Genomic DNA, 21,103 nt, shown 5'->3' with positions numbered 1-21,103 from the left:
TTCAATAAGACAAACTGCGTTTGTTGTCATGTTCAAATGATCTCCGAAAACGTTCGAGAGAATGTCAGGGTCACCAATGTAGGAGTGACGGCAATAACTGGACGATGTAGTCGGTTTGCCGGTAGAAAAACAATCATGTGCTTTATTCTCACTCTCTGCATGCGTACTGACAACAACAACATTCATCCATCTTTGTCCCACTTATATCCCGTCATATCACCCGCTAAGGAGCCTGGGTGATTGAGTAAACACAAACATATCAACAGTGCTTTGTACAGGCTGGAACGCCGTGAATTACGAATACTCTGCTCACTAACGAGCGGTCACTACATATATATATATATATATATACACCAGACTCTCTATGTATCTATCTATCTATCTCTTTCCATCTCTCCATCTCATGACCATGTCTCCTTTAACCCCAACATGGCCTCTCTGACTCTCTGCTTCCTGTCACCTGATGCCTCCCTCCCTCCCTTCCTCCCTCCCTCCCTCCCTCCCTTCCTCCCTCCCTTCCTCCCTCCCTCCCTCCCTCCCTCCCTCCCTCCCTCCATCCCTCCCTCCCTTCCTCCCTCCCTCCCTCCCTCGCTCCCTTCCTCCCTCCCTCCATCCCTCCCTCCCTTCCTCCCTCCCTCCCTTCCTCCCTCCCTCCCTCCCTCCATCCCTCCCTCCCTCCCTCCCTCCCTCCCTCGCTCCCTTCCTCCCTCCCTCCCTCCCTCCATCCCTCCCTCCCTTCCTCCCTCCCTCCCTTCCTCCCTCCCTCCCTCCCTCCCTCCATCCCTCCCTCCCTTCCTCCCTCCCTCCCTCCCTTGCTCCCTTCCTCCCTCCCTCCCTCCCTCCATCCCTCCCTCCCTCCCTCCCTTCCTCCCTCCCTCCCTCCCTCCATCCCTCCCTCCCTTCCTCCCTCCCTCCCTCCATCCCTCCCTCCCTCCCTCCCTCGCTCCCTTCCTCCCTCCCTCCCTCCCTCCATCCCTCCCTCCCTTCCTCCCTCCCTCCCTTCCTCCCTTCCTCCCTCCCTTCCTCCCTCCCTCCCTCCCTCCCTCCCTCCCTCAGGTGCTGCCAGCCAGCCCAGAGGAGTCATGGCAGGTGTACAGCTCCGCCCAGGACACAGAGGGCCGGTGCGTGTGCACGGTGGTGGCGCCCCAGCAGACCATGTGTTCACGAGACGCCAGAACCAAGCAGCTACGACAGCTCCTGGAGAAGGTACAACTAACTAACTAACTAGCTAACTCACTAGCTAACTAACTAGCTAACTAACTAGCTAACTCACTAGCTCCTGGAGAAGGTACAACTAACTAACTAACTAGCTAACTCACTAGCTCCTTGAGAAGGTACTGTCTACCAACTAACTAACTAACTAGCTCTTGGAGAAGGTACCGTCTACCAACTAACTAACTAGCTTACTAACCAACCAACTAGCGTTTGGAGAAGGTATTTCTACTAACTAACTAGCTAACTAACCAACTAACTAGCTAACTAACCAACTAACCAACTAACTAACTAACCAACTAACTAGCTCCCGGAGAAGGCATGTCTACTAACTAACCAACTAACTAACTGACTACCTAAATAACTAGCTATCTAGTTAACTAGCTAACTAACCAATTAACTAGCTAACTAACTGACTAACTAACTAACTACCTACCTAAATAACTAGCTATCTAGTTAACTCGCTAACTAACCAACTAACTAACTAATTAACTAGCTAACTAGCTAACTAACCAACTAACTAGCTCCTGGAGAAGGCAGGTCTCCTGACCAGGCTGTGGTGTGGTGTGCAGGTCCAGAACATGAGCCAGTCCGTCCAGGCGCTGGACCAGCGCACCCAGAGGGACCTGCAGTATGTGGAGAGGATGGAGCTGCAGCTCCGCGGCCTGGAGACCAAGTTCCTCCAGGTGGAGGAGAACCACAAACAGAACATCGCCAGGCAGTACAAGGTGTGTGTGTGTGTGTGTGTGTGTGTGTGTGTGTGTGTGTGCAGTGACTTGTATCTTTGGGCATGATGATAATTGTGACAGTCTGATCATCTGGTCCGCATGTCGGCAACCAATCAAAATGTTGGGACTTTTCTTTTGAAACACGGAACTACGTTTCAACGTTGTTGAGAATCACGCAAACACAAACTCGCTAGTCAAGCCAAACCCTAACCCCAATGCTACCTAGTTAACTAGAACACTACTTTACATTGTTACCTAGTTAACTACAACACTACTTTACATTGTTACCTAGTTAACTAGAACACTACTTTACATTGTTACCTAGTTAACTAGAACACTACTTTACATTGTTACCTAGTTAACTAGAACACTACTTTACATTGTTACCTAGTTAACTACAACACTACTTTACATTGTTACCTAGTTAACTACAACACTACTTTACATTGTTACCTAGTTAACTACAACACTACTTTACATTGTTACCTAGTTAACTACAACACTACTTTACATTGTTACCTAGTTAACTACAACACTACTTTACATTGTTACCTAGTTAACTAGAACACTACTTTACATTGTTACCTAGTTAACTAGAACACTACTCTACATTGTTACCTAGTTAACTAGAACACTACTTTACATTGTTACCTAGTTAACTACAACACTACTTTACATTGTTACCTAGTTAACTAGAACACTACTTTACATTGTTACCTAGTTAACTAGAACACTACTTTACATTGTTACCTAGTTAACTAGAACACTACTTTACATTGCTACCTAGTTAACTAGAACACTACTTTACATTGTTACCTAGTTAACTAGAACACTACTTTACATTGTTACCTAGTTAACTAGAACACTACTTTACATTGTTACCTAGTTAACTACAACACTACTTTACATTGTTACCTAGTTAACTAGAACACTACTTTACATTGTTACCTAGTTAACTAGAACACTACTTTACATTGCTACCTAGTTAACTAGAACACTACTTTACATTGCTACCTAGTTAACTAGAACACTACTTTACATTGTTACCTAGTTAACTAGAACACTACTTTACATTGTTACCTAGTTAACTAGAACACTACTTTACATTGTTACCTAGTTAACTACAACACTACTTTACATTGTTACCTAGTTAACTAGAACACTACTTTACATTGTTACCTAGTTAACTAGAACACTACTTTACATTGTTACCTAGTTAACTAGAACACTACTTTACATTGTTACCTAGTTAACTACAACACTACTTTACATTGTTACCTAGTTAACTAGAACACTACTTTACATTGTTACCTAGTTAACTACAACACTACTTTACATTGTTACCTAGTTAACTAGAACACTACTTTACATTGTTACCTAGTTAACTAGAACACTACTTTACATTGTTACCTAGTTAACTAGAACACTACTTTACATTGTTACCTAGTTAACTAGAACACTACTTTACATTGTTACCTAGTTAACTACAACACTACTTTACATTGTTACCTAGTTAACTACAACACTACTTTACATTGTTACCTAGTTAACTAGAACACTACTTTACATTGTTAGCAGGCTCACAAAACAAGCTTTGTTAGTTGACTAGCGTTGTGTCGTTGATTTGCAACAACGCGGAAATGTATTCACATTTTTCGAAAGAAAAGTCATTACGATCATTATATCAGATCCCGACATGAGGACCAAAGCATTAGAACGTGTCACAATTATTGATATTTAGTGTGTACTGTTCCGTGTGTGTGTGTGTGTGTGTGTGTGTGTACGTACGTGTACAACTGAAGACAGTTTAGTTATGTACAAGAGAGCTTAGCTGTGTGCTAGCCAGGCCAGAGAGTGACAGTGTGTGTGTTCTTGCTTGCAGGGCTGACAAACAGGAGGTAGACAGGAAGTAGACAGACAGCTGCAGACTGAAGAGCCTATAGATCTATCTGATCTATCTCTACTCCCCAGATCTATCTGATCTATCTCTACTCCCCAGATCTATCTGATCTATCTCTACTCCCCAGATCTATCTGATCTATCTGATCTATCTCTACTCCCCAGATCTATCTGATCTATCTGATCTATCTCTACTCCCCAGATCTATCTGATCTATCTGATCTATCTGATCTATCTCTACTCCTCTACCCACTCTGCACCATGTACTATGTCTCTCTCTCTCTCTCTCTCTCTCTCTCTCTCTCTCTCTCTCTCTCTCTGTGACTGTCTCTGTCTCTCTGTTGCATCTGCATGTTTACCTAGCAGCATCCTCATCAGTAGATTAGTTCTGTTTTAGTTACCATGGAGACATGTTGTTAATGACACTACCTGGTTACTATGGAGACATGTTGTATGTGGCCTGGAGCATGTGACAAGATGTTGCATTTTTGAAAAGTTGAAAATAAAGAGATTTTTCCCACATTGGTGTACTGAGGGCTTCATTCACCCTGCTCCTGTGTCATACTGTAGAAACTAGATACACACCTGCACCCATACAGAGTAGAGAAGAGAAGAGTAGAGTACAGTAGAGTACTTTGTGTCCGACAAAATTAAAATTACATGCGGGGGTTTCCCAATCAATCCTTGGCCCCCTCCTATTCAATCTCTACATCAGTGGTCTTCAACCGGGGGTCCGCGACCCCTAGGGGGTCCGCAGAGGTACTGCAGGGGTCCGCCAATTTCTGTCATAATAATTGACAACTTTCACCAAAATAATCAGTGAGAATTAAGCTACTTTTGACAAAAACAATTTACAAAATAAATGATGCCCATGATTCTAGAGTCTAACATAACGTCAGCTGGAAAAAAAACACACCTGTCTAGCAAGCTAGGTGTTGGCTAAAACGCTGCAGTTCGGTCTTCATTGCGAAATTAACGTTAATTAATAACTAGCATATCGTTACTAATTTAGTTACTAGTTTGATAATAACAAACCCGCCTCTTTGCTTCTCTATGCGCCACTATAGGAGAGGAACACAACGCGCTCCTTTACCATTCCGAGGTCAGATGGCTTTCCCGTGGATCAGTATTGGCGCGCGTCTTTGAATTACGCACAGCTATCCTCGAGATTCTGGTTGGCCAAAACCGCGCAGAGCTGGCTGCGCATTTCAATGTGCCCTCGCCTGATGTAAAATGCGCAATTGTTGATCACTTGGAGGCACTCGAAAGTCAATTTGAGAAGTACTTTTCTGAGACTGAGTCTTGGAGAAAGCACAAGACATGGATACGGTTATCATTCAAAGACAATGCATCCGACGGCTCAAACCTGACAGCCGCTGAGGAAGATCAGCTGATCGACCTAACCACAGACAGTACACACAAGAATGTGTACGAGTCACAGCCTCTCACCCAGTTCTGGATCCATTGCCAGAAATACTTCCCCCAACTGACAGCAAAGGCCACGGTGCCTTTTGCAACAACTTATCTTTGTGAAAGAGGATTCTCCTCCCTCACCTACCCGAAGAGCAAATACAGTTCCAGACTGCAGCCTGAGGATGACATGATGCTCTGCCTGACAACCTCCATCTCCCCCAGAATAGACAAGCTGTGTACCACCAACCAGGGCCAGTCATCTCACTGAGGTAGGCATACCTGGCTTCCTGAAGCTAAAAGTTTCATTGTTGAAAAATAATAATAATAGAAAATATAAGCCTCATCAAGAACAACAACAACAACAAAAACAATAATAATAATAATAATAATAATAATAATAACCAATCATAATTATGTATGAATGTTTTATCAATCATAAACACATATAGGCTAATAACCCAGTATATAAATAGGTTAATATGGTGAAATAAAAGGTGAATGAAGTAAATATAAAAGTTATTATAGGCTTATATATATATATTACATGTGGGGGTCCCTGTTCTGTTTGTCTCTCATCCAAGGGGTCCTTGGGTTGAAAAAGGTTGAAGACCCCTGCTCTACATGCTTCCATTGGGACACATCATAAAAAAGAACAGAATTGCCTACCACAACTATGCAGATGACACTCAAATCTACATAGCCCTCTCACCGAATGACAGTAGTCCCAAAACATAACAAGAATGAGAAGTTTCATGTCCAAACAAGACCTTGAAAAGCTCATCCATGCATTTGTTTCGAGTAGACTTGATTATTGTAATGGTCTACTAACAGGCCTATCTAAAGGAGCTGGTCTACTAACAGGCCTATCTAAAGGAGCTGGTCTACTAACAGGCCTATCTAAAGGAGCTGGTCTACTAACAGGCCTATCGAAAGGAGCTGGTCTACTAACAGGCCTATCTAAAGGAGCTGGTCTACTAACAGGCCTATCGAAAGGAGCTGGTCTACTAACAGGCCTATCTAAAGGAGCTGGTCTACTAACAGACCTATCTAAAGGAGCTGGTCTACTAACAAGCCTGTCTATAGGAGCTGTTCGTAAATTGCAGCTCATTGTGGCTCTCCTTCTGAGTGCTAAACTGGCTCACATGGCGACACTACTGCAGACCTGGAGCGCTCAGCCACCTTGCCAACCTTGAAGACAGAGTTGGCACCAGGCTAACCGCCCTGGTCCATTCCCTTCCCAAAAAATGTGAGTTGGACCTGGAGGGACGTTCATTTACATTTACATTTACATTTTTGGCATTTAGCAGACGCCTTATTCCAAAGCGACTTACAATCAATACATTTGAATACTAAGCATGTGAATCAGCAATCCACCATTCGTTGCAGGAAGAGTAATCTAGCTTTTTTTTTTTTTTTTTACTGGAGAAACTGAGAAACAGTACAAGGGGGGCAACAGAAGTTCTTAGGGACACAGTAGAGGGGGAAGCGGGTGTCTTTAGGAGACGTTCACATCTGGTGGGTCTGCCTGAGGGTCCGGAGGTGCCCGTACTGGCCTGGGGACCCCCCTGTCCCCCTGTCCACCTGTCCCCCTGTCCCCCTGGACCCCCCTGTCCCCCTGTCCCCCTGTCCCCCTGGACCCCCCTGTCCCCCTGTCCCCCTGGACCCCCCTGTCCCCCTGTCCCCCTGGACCCCCCTGTCCACCTGGACCCCCCTGTCCACCTGGACCCCCCTGTCCCCCTGGACCCCCCTGTCCCCCTGTCCCCCTGGACCCCCCTGTCCCCCTGTCCCCCTGGACCCCCCTGTCCACCTGGACCCCCCTGTCCCCCTGGACCCCCCTGTCCCCCTGGACCCCCCTGTCCCCCTGGACCCCCCTGTCCACCTGTCCCCCTGGACCCCCCTGTCCCCCTGTCCCCCTGGACCCCCCTGTCCCCCTGTCCCCCTGGACCCCCCTGTCCCCCTGGACCCCCCTGTCCCCCTGTCCACCTGTCCCCCTGTCCACCTGGACCCCCCTGTCCCCCTGGACCCCCCTGTTCCCCTGGACCCCCCTGTCCCCCTGTCCCCCTGGACCCCCCTGTCCCCCTGGACCCCCCTGTCCACCTGGACCCCCCTGTCCCCCTGGACCCCCCTGTCCCCCTGTCCACCTGGACCCCCCTGTCCCCCTGGACCCCCCTGTCCCCCTGTCCCCCTGGACCCCCCTGTCCACCTGTCCACCTGAACCCCCCTGTCCCCCTGTCCACCTGGACCCCCCTGTCCACCTGGACCCCCCTGTCCCCCTGGACCCCCCTGTCCACCTGGACCCCCCTGTCCCCCTGTCCCCCCCCTGTCCACTCTGACTATTTCAAGTTGGGAATCAAGTCCTGCTCTGAGCTGGAGCAGCCTCTCCTCTCTCCTACAGGGCTGGAGGACTTCAGTCTTCCCTGACTTCACCCTGACGGTCGCTAGGAAACGGGCCTTCACCCTGACGGTCGCTAGGAAACGGGCCTTCACCCTGACGGTCGCTAGGAAACGGGCCTTCACCCTGACAGTTGCTAGGAAACGGGCCGCCTGCGCTAAGGTGAAGAGGGAACTCCATTCCAACTTCGGTCCTGGCAACGCGTCACAAACTCAGAGGTTCAACGATCCGGCATCGGACTTTGTTGAGAAAAAAAAGAACAAAAGGAGGGCACTGTTTAACGGACATGTTAGCTGGCTAGCTAACTGTTGTTGGTAGTTACAAGGACTACATTTCCCATTCACCGCGGGTGCCTAGCTAAATGGACTACAATTCCCATCCACCGCGGGTGTGTTGCCTAAGTAACGGTTGCGGGGGGGTTGTTGCCATTGACCTCTTTTTCTTCTCGTCTTTGAAATTGTTTACTGTGTTTACTTTCCTGTTTGATGCTTGAATACGTGTTTAATTACTTGAATGCACCTTTCCTGTTGAATGCTTGTTGAATACGTGTTTAATGCTTGAATATGTGTTGAATAGATGTTTAACTACTTGAATGCACCTTTCCTGTTTAAATGTGTACAAAAACTATAACACTGTAGGTGCCTTTCTCAAATGACAACGATTGTTAGAAGTAGAGTAGAGTAATTTAATTAATTAATTTTGCCATTTAGCAGACGCTTTTATCCAAAGCGAGTTACAATTACGAATTACAGGGACATTCCCCCTGGAGTAACTGAGGGCTAAGTGCCTTACCCAAGGGCACACTAGTAGTGGTGTGGCTTCAGGCGGGATTTGAACTCACAACCTTCCGATCACAAGTCCAACTCACTATCCACTAGACCACCACTACCCCCAGTAGAGTAGAGTAGAGTAGAGTAGAGTAGAGTAGAGTAGAGTAGAGTAGAGTAGAGTAGAGTAGAGTAGAGTAGAGTAGAGTAGAGTAGAGTAGAGTACAGTAGAGTAGATTAGAGTAGAGTAGAGTAGAGTAGAGTAGATTAGAGTACAGTAGAGTAGAGTAGAGTAGAGTAGAGTACAGTAGAGTAGAGTACAGTAGAGTAGAGTAGAGTACAGTAGAGTAGATTAGAGTACAGTAGAGTAGAGTAGAGTAGAGTAGATTAGAGTACAGTAGAGTAGAGTAGAGTAGAGTAGAGTAGAGTAGAGTAGAGTAGAGTAGAGTAGAGTAGAGTAGAGTAGAGTAGAGTAGAGTAGAGTAGAGTAGAGTAGAGTAGAGTACAGTAGAGTAGATTAGAGTAGAGTAGAGTAGAGTAGAGTAGATTAGAGTACAGTAGAGTAGAGTAGAGTAGAGTAGAGTACAGTAGAGTAGAGTACAGTAGAGTAGAGTAGAGTACAGTAGAGTAGATTAGAGTACAGTAGAGTAGAGTAGAGTAGAGTAGATTAGAGTACAGTAGAGTAGAGTAGAGTAGAGTAGATTAGAGTACAGTAGAGTAGAGTAGAGTAGAGTAGATTAGAGTACAGTAGAGTAGAGTAGAGTAGAGTAGATTAGAGTACAGTAGAGTAGAGTAGAGTAGAGTAGAGTACAGTACAGTACAGTACAGTAGAGTAGAGTAGAGTACAGTAGAGTAGATTAGAGTACAGTAGAGTAGAGTAGAGTAGAGTAGAGTAGAGTACAGTAGAGTAGATTAGAGTACAGTAGAGTAGAGTAGAGTAGAGTAGAGTAGAGTACAGTAGAGTAGAGTAGAGTACAGTAGAGTAGATTAGAGTACAGTAGAGTAGAGTAGAGTAGAGTAGAGTAGAGTACAGTAGAGTAGAGTAGATTAGAGTACAGTACAGTACAGTAGAGTGTTCTCTGTAGTGGTCACCTGACCCTGACTCCGCCCCCCCTCCCCTGTGACTCCGCCCCCCCTCCCCTGTGACTCCGCCCCCCCCTCCCCTGTGACTCCCCCCCCCCTCCCCTGTGACTCCCCCCCCCCCCTCCCCTCTGACTCCGCCCCCCCAGGCCCTGAAGGAGAAGATGGAGGCCCTGCGGCCTCTGATCCCGGTGTTGGAGGAATACAAGGCCGACGCCCACCTGCTGGCCTCCTTCAGACAGGAAGTGGCCAACCTGACCCTGCTGCTGGGCGCGCTGCGGGCCGACCAGGGTCACCATGACTACGAGGACCTGCAGGGTCAGGTGACCAGCCTGGAGGACCGGCTGAGAGGCTGCATGCAGAGGCTAGGTACACACACACACACACACACACACGCACACACACACACACAGAGGCTAGGTACACACACTCACACACACACGCACGCACACACACACACACACACAGAGGCTAGGTACACACACACGCACGCACGCACACACACACACACACACGCGGATGTGGCAGGGGGTTCAGCAGATGACAAACTTCAGAGCCAACAGGCTCACAGCCGCAGAGGACGACCCCCTGCTGGCGGGAAAGCTGAACACCTTCTACGCCCGGTTCGACGAGGGGCGAACGGAGGTAACCGCAACACAAACACCACTCTCTCCAGCTCTCAGCAGCCTCACCCTCACAGAGCATGAAGTGAGACGCGTACTGAAGGCGGTGGACCCCAGGAAAGCCTCGGGGCCGGATGGCGTCCTGGGACGGGTGCTGAGAGACTGCGCCGACCAGCTGGCCGGGGTTTTCACCAACATCTTTAACCAGTCCCTTTCCCAGGCCACCATCCCACCCTGCCTGAAAACCTCAACTATCATCCCAGTCCCGAAGAAAAGCACGGTGAGCTGCCTAAACGACTACCGCCCGGTGGCACTCACACCAATCATCATGAAGTGCTTCGAGAAACTAGTCCGGGCCCACATACTCACACGCCTCCCGCCCAACCTGGATCCATACCAGTTCGCCTACAGAGCCCACAGGTCCACAGAGGACGCCATCGCGACGACTCTCCACGCCACTCTATCCCACCTGGAGAGGGGAAACAGCTACGCGAGACTGCTCTTCGTGGACTTCAGCTCCGCCTTCAACACCATCCTTCCAGACAGGCTAGTGACCAAACTACTAGACCTGGGTCTATCACACTCTATATGTGCGTGGATCAAGGACTTCCTGACCGACCGCCCCCAGAGGGTGCGGGTGGGCCCCCACACCTCCACAGCCCTCAGACTCAGCACTGGGTCCCCCCAGGGCTGCGTGCTAAGCCCCATCCTCTACCTCTACACCTACGACTTCACCCCCGTCCACCCCAGCAACTCCATCGTAAAGTTTGCAGACGACACCACCGTGGTGGGATGCATCTCGGGGGGGGGACGAGGCGGCGTACAGGGATGAGGTAGAGCAACTGAGCAAGCTGTGCAAGGTTAACAACCTGCTGCTGAACAAGTCAAAGACCCAGGAAATCATCGTAGACTTCAGGAGGAAAAAGTCCGAGATCCAGCCCCTGCTCATCGACGGAGAGAGCGTGGAGAGAGTCTCAACCCTCCGATTCCTGGGGATGCACATGCGGGATGACCTGACCTGGAAGGACAACACAAAAGGCACCATCAAGAGGGCACAACAGCGGCTATACACCCTGAGAGTCCTCAGGAAGGAACACAGCAAGCAGGAGATACTGGTGACCTTCTACCGTGGCGCAGTGGAGAGCATCCTCACCTACGGCATCTGCAACTGGTTCTCCAGCTGCACAACAGCGGAGAGAAATGTGCTACAGAGAGTCGTGAGAACAGCACAGAAGATCACCGGCGCCCCCCTCCCCTCTCTGGAAGAGCTGTACAACACACGCTGTCTCAGGAAGGCCTCCAAGATCTCCAGGGACCCGACCCACCCTGGGTACGAACACTTTACCAGGCTGCCCTCGAAAAGGCGGTTCAGGACCCTGGCCGCAAAGACAAACAGACTGAAGAACAGCTTCTACCACAGGGCCGTCCAGGCCCTGAACACAGCAAAGACCTAAGTTCTGGGCCCTGGACAGTCTGGACGGATTGTATGGCAGCTGCTGGACTGAAAAAATCAGGTGTAGTGCTGAGGCACAAACATGTACATTTCAAGCCTGCAAACTGTGACACTTTAAATAAATGTGAAACAATACTATTGTGCAATATGACAACACTAGTCGTCTATCTGTACAGTATAGTACAGTGGATAGTGTACATAGCCTTTATTTATGTAAACCAGCTCCTTCCCTTCTTGTGATTTTTTTTTTAAAGTGTTTTTTTTCCCCTTTCCTAACACCAGGGGAGCCACCCCTCCTAAATTTCGTTGTTTGGTACCTGTACTCTAGCAATGACAATAAAGTCCATTCATTAATTCATTCATTCATTCACACACACACACACACACACAGAGGCTAGGTACACACACACGCACACACACACACGCACACACACACGCACGCACACACGCACACACACACAGAGGCTAGGCACACACACACACGCACGCACACACACACACGCACGCACGCACGCACGCACACACACACACACACACACACACAGAGGCTAGGTACACACATACACACACACACAGAGGCTAGATACACACGCACACACACACAGAGGCTAGGTACACACACACACACAGGAACAGTAACAGACACACACACACAGGTTATAACCTGCTTCTAATCACCGCCTGGTTATAACCTGCTTCTAATCACACAGCCTGGTTATAACCTGCTTCTAATCACAGCCTAGCCTGGTTATAACCTGCTTCTAATCACAGCCTAGCCTGGTTATAACCTGCTTCTAATCACACAGCCTTAGACATTTATTTATCATTCATTCAAAACATTCAATTTGAGGTTTTTGTGTGTGTGTGTGTGTGTGTGTGTGTGTGTGTGTGTGTGTGTGTGTGTTGCAGCGTGTGGGAAGCTGACAGGCATCAGCGAGCCAATCACCATCAAGACGTCCGGCTCCAGGTTCGGCTCCTGGATGACCGACCCCCTGGCCCCCGACGGAGACACCCGGGTACACACACACACACACACATTGCACTTTTATAATCTGTAAAAAACTGAAAAAATTACTTGGGGATTTTTTACCTTTACCCCTCCCTCCCTCCCTCCTCCCCTCCCTCCCTCCCCTCCCCTCCCTCCCTCCCTCCCCTCCCTCCCCTCCACCCTCCCCTCCTCCCTCCCTCCCCCCCTCCCTCCCTCCCCCCTCCCTCCCTCCCCTACCCTCCCCCCCCCTCCCCCCCCTCCCTCAGGTATGGTACATGGACGGTTACCATAACAACCGGTTCGTGCGTGAGTACGCCTCCCTGGAGGCCTTCCAGACGTCAGACAACTTCACGTCTCACCGCCTGCCCCACCCCTGGTCCGGCACTGGACAGGTCGTCTACAACGGCTCGCTCTACTTCAACAAGTTCCAGAGTCACACGCTCATCAGGTTCGAACCCCGGCTGTCATGGCCACACACCTTCCAGGTGTCCTCGGGCAAGACACTTAACCCCCCACATTGCTCCCAATGAATGAGCGGGGCCGGCCGGCGCCTTGCGTGGCCGCCATGGGTGTGTGAATGTGTGTGTGAGTGTGTGTGTGAATGTGTGTGTGAATGTGTGTGTGAATGTGTGTGTGAATGTGTGTGTGAATGTGTGTGTGAATGGGCGAATGAGAAGCCGTTGTAAAGCGCTTTGGAATAAGGTGCTGTATAATAATAATAATAATAATAATAATAATAATAATAATAATAATAATAATAATAATAATAATAATAATAATAATACATTAGACTTATATAGTGCTTTTCTAGACACTCAAAGACGCTTTACAAACTGAAAACATTGAGTACTTAATTACATTGTAATAGTAAAAAGAAACAAAAAAGAAATAAAAGAAAGTATTATATATAGGGGTCTAATCTCCTCTTAGGGCTTTCACACCGGCAGTTCCGAACGCCGGTTCGCGTTCGCGTTCGGAAACCTCCGAACGTTGGCGCTGTCTGGCGAACGATACACTGGTATGAACGCGGGCTCGTTCGCCAGACAGCGCCAACGTTCGGAGGTTTCCGAACGCGAACGCGAACCGGCTTTCTGGAACACCGGAACTGCCGCTGTAATAGCCCTATCTGTGTACTGCAGTTACACCTAGATTTACAGCAATTACACCTAGTAGATTTCAGGCGGAGAAGCGGCGAACAAGCAACGCCAGCGTCCTCTCTCCACCGGCATTTAAAAAAAAATAAGTTCACATCTACTGTTTCAATCATTTATATATATATATATATATATATATATATATATATATATATATATGTTACGGTACATGTGGGAATACTAGGGTTAGGGTTAGGTGCTAGGGTGACATGCTGGCATGTCTAACCCTAACCCTAACCCTAGTTTTATTATTTAGTTTCATATATAACATATATAACATACATATATAACATATATAACATATATAACATACATATATAACATATAACATATCAACATATATAACATATATAACATACATATATAACATATATAACATATATAACATACATATATAACATAACATATAACATATAACATAACATACATAATATAACATATACAGGTGCTGGTCATATAATTAGAATATCATCAAAAAGTTGATTTATATAACATATATAACATACATTTATAACATTTATAACATATATAACATACATATATAACATAACATATACAGGTGCTGGTCATATAATTAGAATATCATCAAAAAGTTGATTTATATAACATATATAACATATATAACATACATTTATAACATAGTGAAGTGAAACTTTATTTATATAGCGCCTTTCGTACATGAATGCAATTCAAAGCAACATATATAACATATATAACATATATAACATACATATATAACATATATAACATACATATATAACATATATAAGGTTGAGGCGGTGCGCCACCAGGAGGAAGCAGCCAGGTGCGCCAAGGCAGTCTCCCAAGCCCAGCAAGGCCGCTGGATGAAGTGGGAGAGCGTGGAGAGGAGGAAAATCACGTGGAAAGAGCTGTGGAGCATGGAGTCTAATAGGCTAAGTTTCATCATCAGAGCCACATATTATGTCCTGCCCTCTCCTACCAACCTACATCTCTGGTATGGAGAGGACCCAGCCTGTCTCCAGTGTGCAGCCCCAGCAACCCTCAAACACATCTTGGTGGGTTGCAAGACCAGTCTAACTCAAGGAAGATACACCTGGCGCCACAACCAAGTGCTAAAGTGCTTGGCTGCCGAACTTGAGCACAAGAGGGTAACCACCAACGCCATGCCTCTAAATGCCCAGACTACCTTTCCACAGAAAACAACCTTCATCCGGGAAGGGGAGAAACAGCGGACCAAGCCATCACCTCCAGACTCAGGCCCACTGAACGCAGCCCGGGATTGGGAAATGCGGGTAGACCTCAGCCAGAGGCTCACCTTCCCATCCGAAATTGCAGTGACCAACCTGCGCCCAGACCTAGTCCTCTGGTCCAAGTCCTGCCGGCATGTCTTCATCGTAGAACTGACGGTCCCATGGGAGGAGGCCATCGATGAGGCATTCGAACGGAAGAGGCTGCGGTATGCTAACTTAGCAGTCGAGGCAGAGGGGCGGGGCTGGAACGTGAAGGTGTGGCCAGTGGAGGTGGGCTGCAGAGGCTTTGTAGCCAGCTCCACCACAAGGCTCCTGAGGGCAGTAGGGATCAGAGGACAGGCCCAACGGAAGGCAATCAGAGAACTGTCCACTGCAGCAGAACGGAGCAGTCACTGGCTGTGGCTGAAACGTAGGGACCCAACATGGGCTCCCAAATGACCACGTGGTGCCACCGTGCGACACACACCCAGGCCTGATCAGCCTGTGGTGGGCCAACCTCGGCAGAGGGTGTCTTGTGATAACTGGCCGAAACACCCAATGAGGTCGGGGACCACAACTGAAGATGTGTCGTACTGGTGGCACCACGTGATCATTGCCAAATTCCACTCCACCCAAGAGGACATCTCCAACTCAATTGTTGTGCTGAATATTTAGGGATTTTAACAACCAGTCCTATTAAGAATCCATATATAACATACATATATAACATATATAACATACATATATAACATATATAACATACATAACATACATATATAACATATATAACATATATAACATACATATATAACATATATAACATACGTATATAACATATATAACATACATATATAACATATATAACATATATAACATACATATATAACATATATAACATATATAACATACATATATCCTAACATACATATATCCTAAACATACATAACATCCTTCCAGACAGGCTAGTGACCAAACTACTAGACCTGGGTCTATCACACTCTATATGTGCATGGATCAAGGACTTCCTGACCGACCGCCCCCAGAGGGTGCGGGTGGGCCCCCACACCTCCACAGCCCTCAGACTCAGCACTGGGTCCCCCCAGGGCTGCGTGCTAAGCCCCATCCTCTACAACCTCTACACCTACGACTTCACCCCCGTCCACCCCAGCAACTCCATCGTAAAGTTTGCAGACGACACCACCGTGGGATGCATCTCGGGGGGGGACGAGGCGGCGTACAGGGATGAGGTAGAGCAACTGAGCAAGCTGTGCAAGGTTAACAACCTGCTGCTGAACAAGTCAAAGACCCAGGAAATCATCGTAGACTTCAGGAGGAAAAAGTCCGAGATCCAGCCCCTGCTCATCGCTCCTTCCCTTCTTGTGATTTTTTTATTTTATTTTTTTTCAAAAAGGTTTTTTTTTTTCTTTCCTAACACCAGGGGAGCCACCCCTCCTAAATTTCGTTGTTTGGTACCTGTACTGTAGCAATGACAATAAAGACCATTTATTCATCGACGGAGAGAGCGTGGAGAGAGTCTCAACCCTCCGATTCCTGGGGATGCACATGCGGGATGACCTGACCTGGAAGGACAACACAAAAGCCACCATCAAGAAGGCACAACAGCGGCTATACATCCTGAGAGTCCTCAGGAAGGAACACAGCAAGCAGGAGATACTGGTGACCTTCTACCGCGGCGCAGTGGAGAGCATCCTCACCTACGGCATCTGCAACTGGTTCTCGAGCTGCACAACCGCGGAGAGAAATGCGCTACAGAGAGTCGTGAGAACAGCCCAGAAGATCACCGGCGCCCCCCTCCCCTCTCTGGAAGAGCTGTACAACACACGCTGTCTCAGGAAGGCCTCCAAGATCTCCAGGGACCCAACCCACCCTGGGTACGAACACTTTACCCGGCTGCCCTCGAAAAGGCGGTTCAGGACCATGGCCGCAAGGACAAACAGACTGAAGAACAGCTTCTACCACAGGGCCGTCCAGGCCCTGAACACAGCAAAGACCTAGGTTCTGGGCCCTGGACAGTCTGGACGGATTGATGGCAGCTGCTGGACTGAAAAAATCAGGTGTAGTGCTGAGGCACAAACATGTACATTTCAAGCCTGCAAACTGCGACACTTTAAATAAATGTGCAATAACACTATTGTGCAATTTGACAACCCTAGTCGTCTATCTGTACAGTATAGTATAGTGGATAGTGTACATAGCCTTTATTTATGTAAACCAGCTCCTTCCCTTCTTGTGTTTTTTTTTAAAGTTTTTTTTTTCTTTCCTAACACCAGGGGAGCCACCCCTCCTAAATGTCGTTGTTTGGTACCTGTACTATAGCAATGACAATAAAGACCATTCATTCATTCATTCATTCATTCATTCATTCATATATAACATATATAACATATATATAACATATATAACATATATATATATACTATAAATAAGTGGGTCTGTGTCCCGCCAGGTTCGACCTGCGCAGCGCCACCATGGCCCGGTCCCGGCCGCTGGACTACGCGGGCTACAACAACATGTACCACTACGCCTGGGGGGGTCACTCCGACATCGACCTGATGGCAGACGAGGGGGGGCTCTGGGCCGTGTACGCCACCAACCAGAACGCAGGAAACATGGTGGCCAGCCGCCTGCACCCCGACACACTGCAGGTAGGGGGGGCGGGGTCTAGCTGTGTTAGAATGTGTGTGTGTGTGTGTGTGTGTCTATATAAGTCAGTCTATATAAGTAATCTATATAAGTAATCTATATAAGTCAGTCTATATAAGTAATCTATATAAGTCATCTATATAAGTCAGTCTATATAAGTCATCTATATAAGTCATCAATATAAGTCAGTCTATATAAGTCAGTCTATATAAGTCAGTCTGTATAAGTCAGTCTATATAAGTCATCTATATAAGTCAGTCTATATAAGTCAGTCTGTATAAGTCATCTATATAAGTCAGTCTATATAAGTCAGTCTATATAAGTCATCTATATAAGTCAGTCTATATAAGTCAGTCTATATAAGTCAGTCTATATAAGTCATCTATATAAGTCATCTACAGTATATAAGTCAGTCTATATAAATCATCTATATAAGTCGGTCTATATAAGTCAGTCTATATAAGTCAGTCTATATAAGTCAGTCTATATAAGTCATCTATATAAGTCATCTATATAAGTCAGTCTATATAAGTCATCTATATTATTTATATCCCACGCCCCAGGTCCTCCAGAGCTATCCCACCAGCCACCCCAAGCGCAGTGCGGGCGAGGCCTTCATGATCTGCGGGACGCTCTACGTCACCAACGGTTACTCCGGGGGCACCAAGGTGTCTTACGCCTTCCACACCAACACCTCCACCTACGAGTACCTGGACGTGCCCTTCCAGAACCGCTTCTCCCACATCTCCATGCTGGACTACAACCCCCGCGACCGCGCTCTCTACGCCTGGAACAACGGCCACCAGGTCCTCTACAACGTCACGCTGTTCCACGTCGTACGAGGGGAGGAACTGTAGGGAGGGGGGGTGTCCTCTCATCTCCTCCTCCCCTCTCCTCTTCTCTCCTCTCCCCTCCTCTCCTCCTCTCATCTCCTCCTCCTCTCCTCTCATCTCCTCCTCCCCTCTCCTCTCCTCCTCCTCTCCTCTCCTCCTCTCCTCCTCCTCTCCTCTCATCTCCTCCTCCCCTCTCCTCTCCTCTTCTCTCCTCTCCCCTCCTCTCCTCCTCTCATCTCCTCCTCTCCTCTCCTCTCCTCTCCTCTCCTCCTCCCCTCTCCTCTCCCCTCCTCTCCTCTCCTCTCATCTCCTCCTCTCCTCTCCTCTCCTCCTCCTCTCCTCTCCTCTCCTCTCCTCCTCCTCCTCTCCTCCTCCTCTCCTCTCATCTCCTCCTCCCCTCTCCTCTCCTCCTCTCCTCTCCTCCTCTCCTCTCCTCCTCCTCTCCTCCTCTCCTCTCCTCCTCTCCTCTCCTTTCCTCTCCTCCTCTCTCCCCTCCTCTCCTCTCCTCTCCTCTTCTCTCCTCTCCTCTCCTCCTCTCTCCCCTCCTCTCCTCTCCTCTCCTCTCCTCTCCTCTTCTCTCCTCTCCTCTCCTCCTCCTCTCCTCTTCTCCTCTCCTCTCCCCCTCCTCTCCTCCTCCTCTCCTCTCCTCTCATCTCCTCCTCCCCTCTCCTCTCCTCCTCTCCTCTCCTCTCCTCCTCTCTCCTCTCCTCTCCTCTCCTCTCCTCTTCTCTTCTCTCCTCTCCTCTCCTCCTCCTCTCCTCCTCTCCTCTCCTCTCCCCCTCCTCTCCTCCTCCTCTGTCTGTCTGTACCAGCCTGTCTATCTCCTCTTATAGCCAAGGATGATCTCACATAGGAGGGACACTTAAGACTGGTACTCACCTGGTACTGACCTGGTTTTCACCTGGTACTGACATAGACACCCTCATCATCATGTTACTCACCTGGTCTAGTCTGTCACCATGTCTCATGTCATCACTCAGACAACAACTCTGTTAGCTATCGATTGTGTTGTTTTAATTAAAGGATCAAACTGACTACCTGACTCTTGTATCACAGAGACGTTGTTGTTGTTGTTGTTCAGCCACCTGGACAGTTGTAGTTTAGCATGACGAACCAGTAGAACCAGAGAGAGAGAGAGAGAGAGAGAGAGAGAGAGAGACTGGACCAGTAGAACCAGAGAGAGAGAGAGAGAGAGACTGGACCAGTAGAACCAGAGAGAGAGAGAGAGAGACTGGACCAGCAAAACCAGCAGAACCAGAGAGAGAGAGAGAGAGACTGGACCAGTAGAACCAGTAGAACCAGAGAGAGAGAGAGAGATAAACTGGACCAGTAGAACCAGTAGAACCAGAGAGAGAGAGAGAGACTGGACCAGCAGAACCAGAGAGAGAGAGAGAGACTGGACCAGTAGAACCAGAGAGAGAGAGAGAGAGAGAGAGAGAGAGACTGGACCAGCAGAACCAGTAGAACCAGAGAGAGAGAGAGAGAGAGAGAGAGAGAGAGAGACTGGACCCGTAGAACCAGAGAGAGAGAGAGAGAGACTGGACCAGCAGAACAAGTAGAACCAGAGAGAGAGAGAGAGACTGGACCAGTAGAACCAGAGAGAGAGAGAGACTGGACCAGTAGAACCAGAGAGAGAGAGAGACTGGACCAGTAGAACCAGAGAGAGATGGACATTGTGAAGTTCTCCTGGTCTTCAGCCTGCTGGTCTCCTGATGAACTGGTTCAGTGTCGGGAGAATAAAGTCGCTCAACCTGTCAACATGTTAGAGTGCCGAGGATGACCAAATAAACGCTTAAATGATTATGCTTCATTTTTGTAGCCAATCAAAGTATTGTTGCTAGGTAAACACCACAGAATTATGTGTCTAACACTAGTACTATAATACCAGATGTGTTGCTATTGATACGTAGCGTGGTAGCCTGTTAGCGTGCTAGCCTGACATGCCATTGACGCCATTGTCGACAAACCGGTCAAACCGGCATCAGCAGCGGACTTCCTGGATTCAGACGAGGCTAACAAAACAATGGGTAGCTATGCTAATAACATTACCCCCCCACCTAACTTCCACCAGCTATCTAGTGAACACAGAGGCCTCCCCCACCCGGCGACGACCCCCCCCCTCCCCCCTCCCTCCCCCACCCGACGACGACCCCCCCCCCCCTTCTCCACCCGGAGACTCTCTAACGAAACCGTTGAACAATGGGCGACCCCCCCCATCCCCCAATCCTCAACTTGACGATGACCTGAATGGTGGTGACTATTTCCAAGTCAAGGACATGAACTCTCTATTTGGACACAGCAGTAAGGGCCTGCATATTGTTCACCTTAATGTGAACAGTCTTGTGCCTAAACTGGACCAAATCAGAGAAATGTTCCATGACAGCAAGGTTCACATTTTGAGCTTCTCTGAGACCAAGTTTGATGAATCAATCAAAGACCCAGAGATTGAAATAGTTAACTACACAGTCATCAGAAACGACAGGAACAGGTATGGGGGTGGTGTCTGCATGTACATTCACAACGATATTATCTTTAACACCCGGTATGACCTGAATCGTGACAAATTAGAATCTGTTTGGGTTGAAATTATCTTTAACAAAGCAAAACCGGTGCTGGTTGGTACTATCTACAGACCTCCCGATCAGAATGATTTCTATGATATTCTTGAGGGGTGCTTGGATGACGT

The 21,103-nt window shown here is 47.9% G+C and overlaps 1 protein-coding gene across 1 annotated transcript in view; it reads left to right on the top strand.

Moving 5' to 3' along the window:
* The window catches only part of LOC308159118 (noelin-like), a gene marked incomplete at both ends in the record, with an annotated part of 28,424 nt that extends 9,983 nt beyond the window's left edge, over window positions 1-18,441 (top strand). Inside the window, 7 exons of the mRNA XM_080532871.1 lie at window positions 1,057-1,206; window positions 1,785-1,940; window positions 9,641-9,860; window positions 12,477-12,583; window positions 12,822-13,003; window positions 17,388-17,586; window positions 18,148-18,441. Coding sequence (XP_080388997.1) covers window positions 1,057-1,206; window positions 1,785-1,940; window positions 9,641-9,860; window positions 12,477-12,583; window positions 12,822-13,003; window positions 17,388-17,586; window positions 18,148-18,441 — 1,308 coding nt within the window. The remainder of the gene's footprint in view (window positions 1-1,056; window positions 1,207-1,784; window positions 1,941-9,640; window positions 9,861-12,476; window positions 12,584-12,821; window positions 13,004-17,387; window positions 17,587-18,147) is intronic.
* Window positions 18,442-21,103: the final 2,662 nt, after the last annotated feature.

This window comes from Nansenia antarctica, assembly GCF_963989245.1.
Source record: "Nansenia antarctica genome assembly, chromosome: 5".
NCBI lineage: Eukaryota > Metazoa > Chordata > Actinopteri > Argentiniformes > Microstomatidae > Nansenia > Nansenia antarctica.
This window is presented reverse-complemented; position numbering and strand designations above follow the sequence as displayed.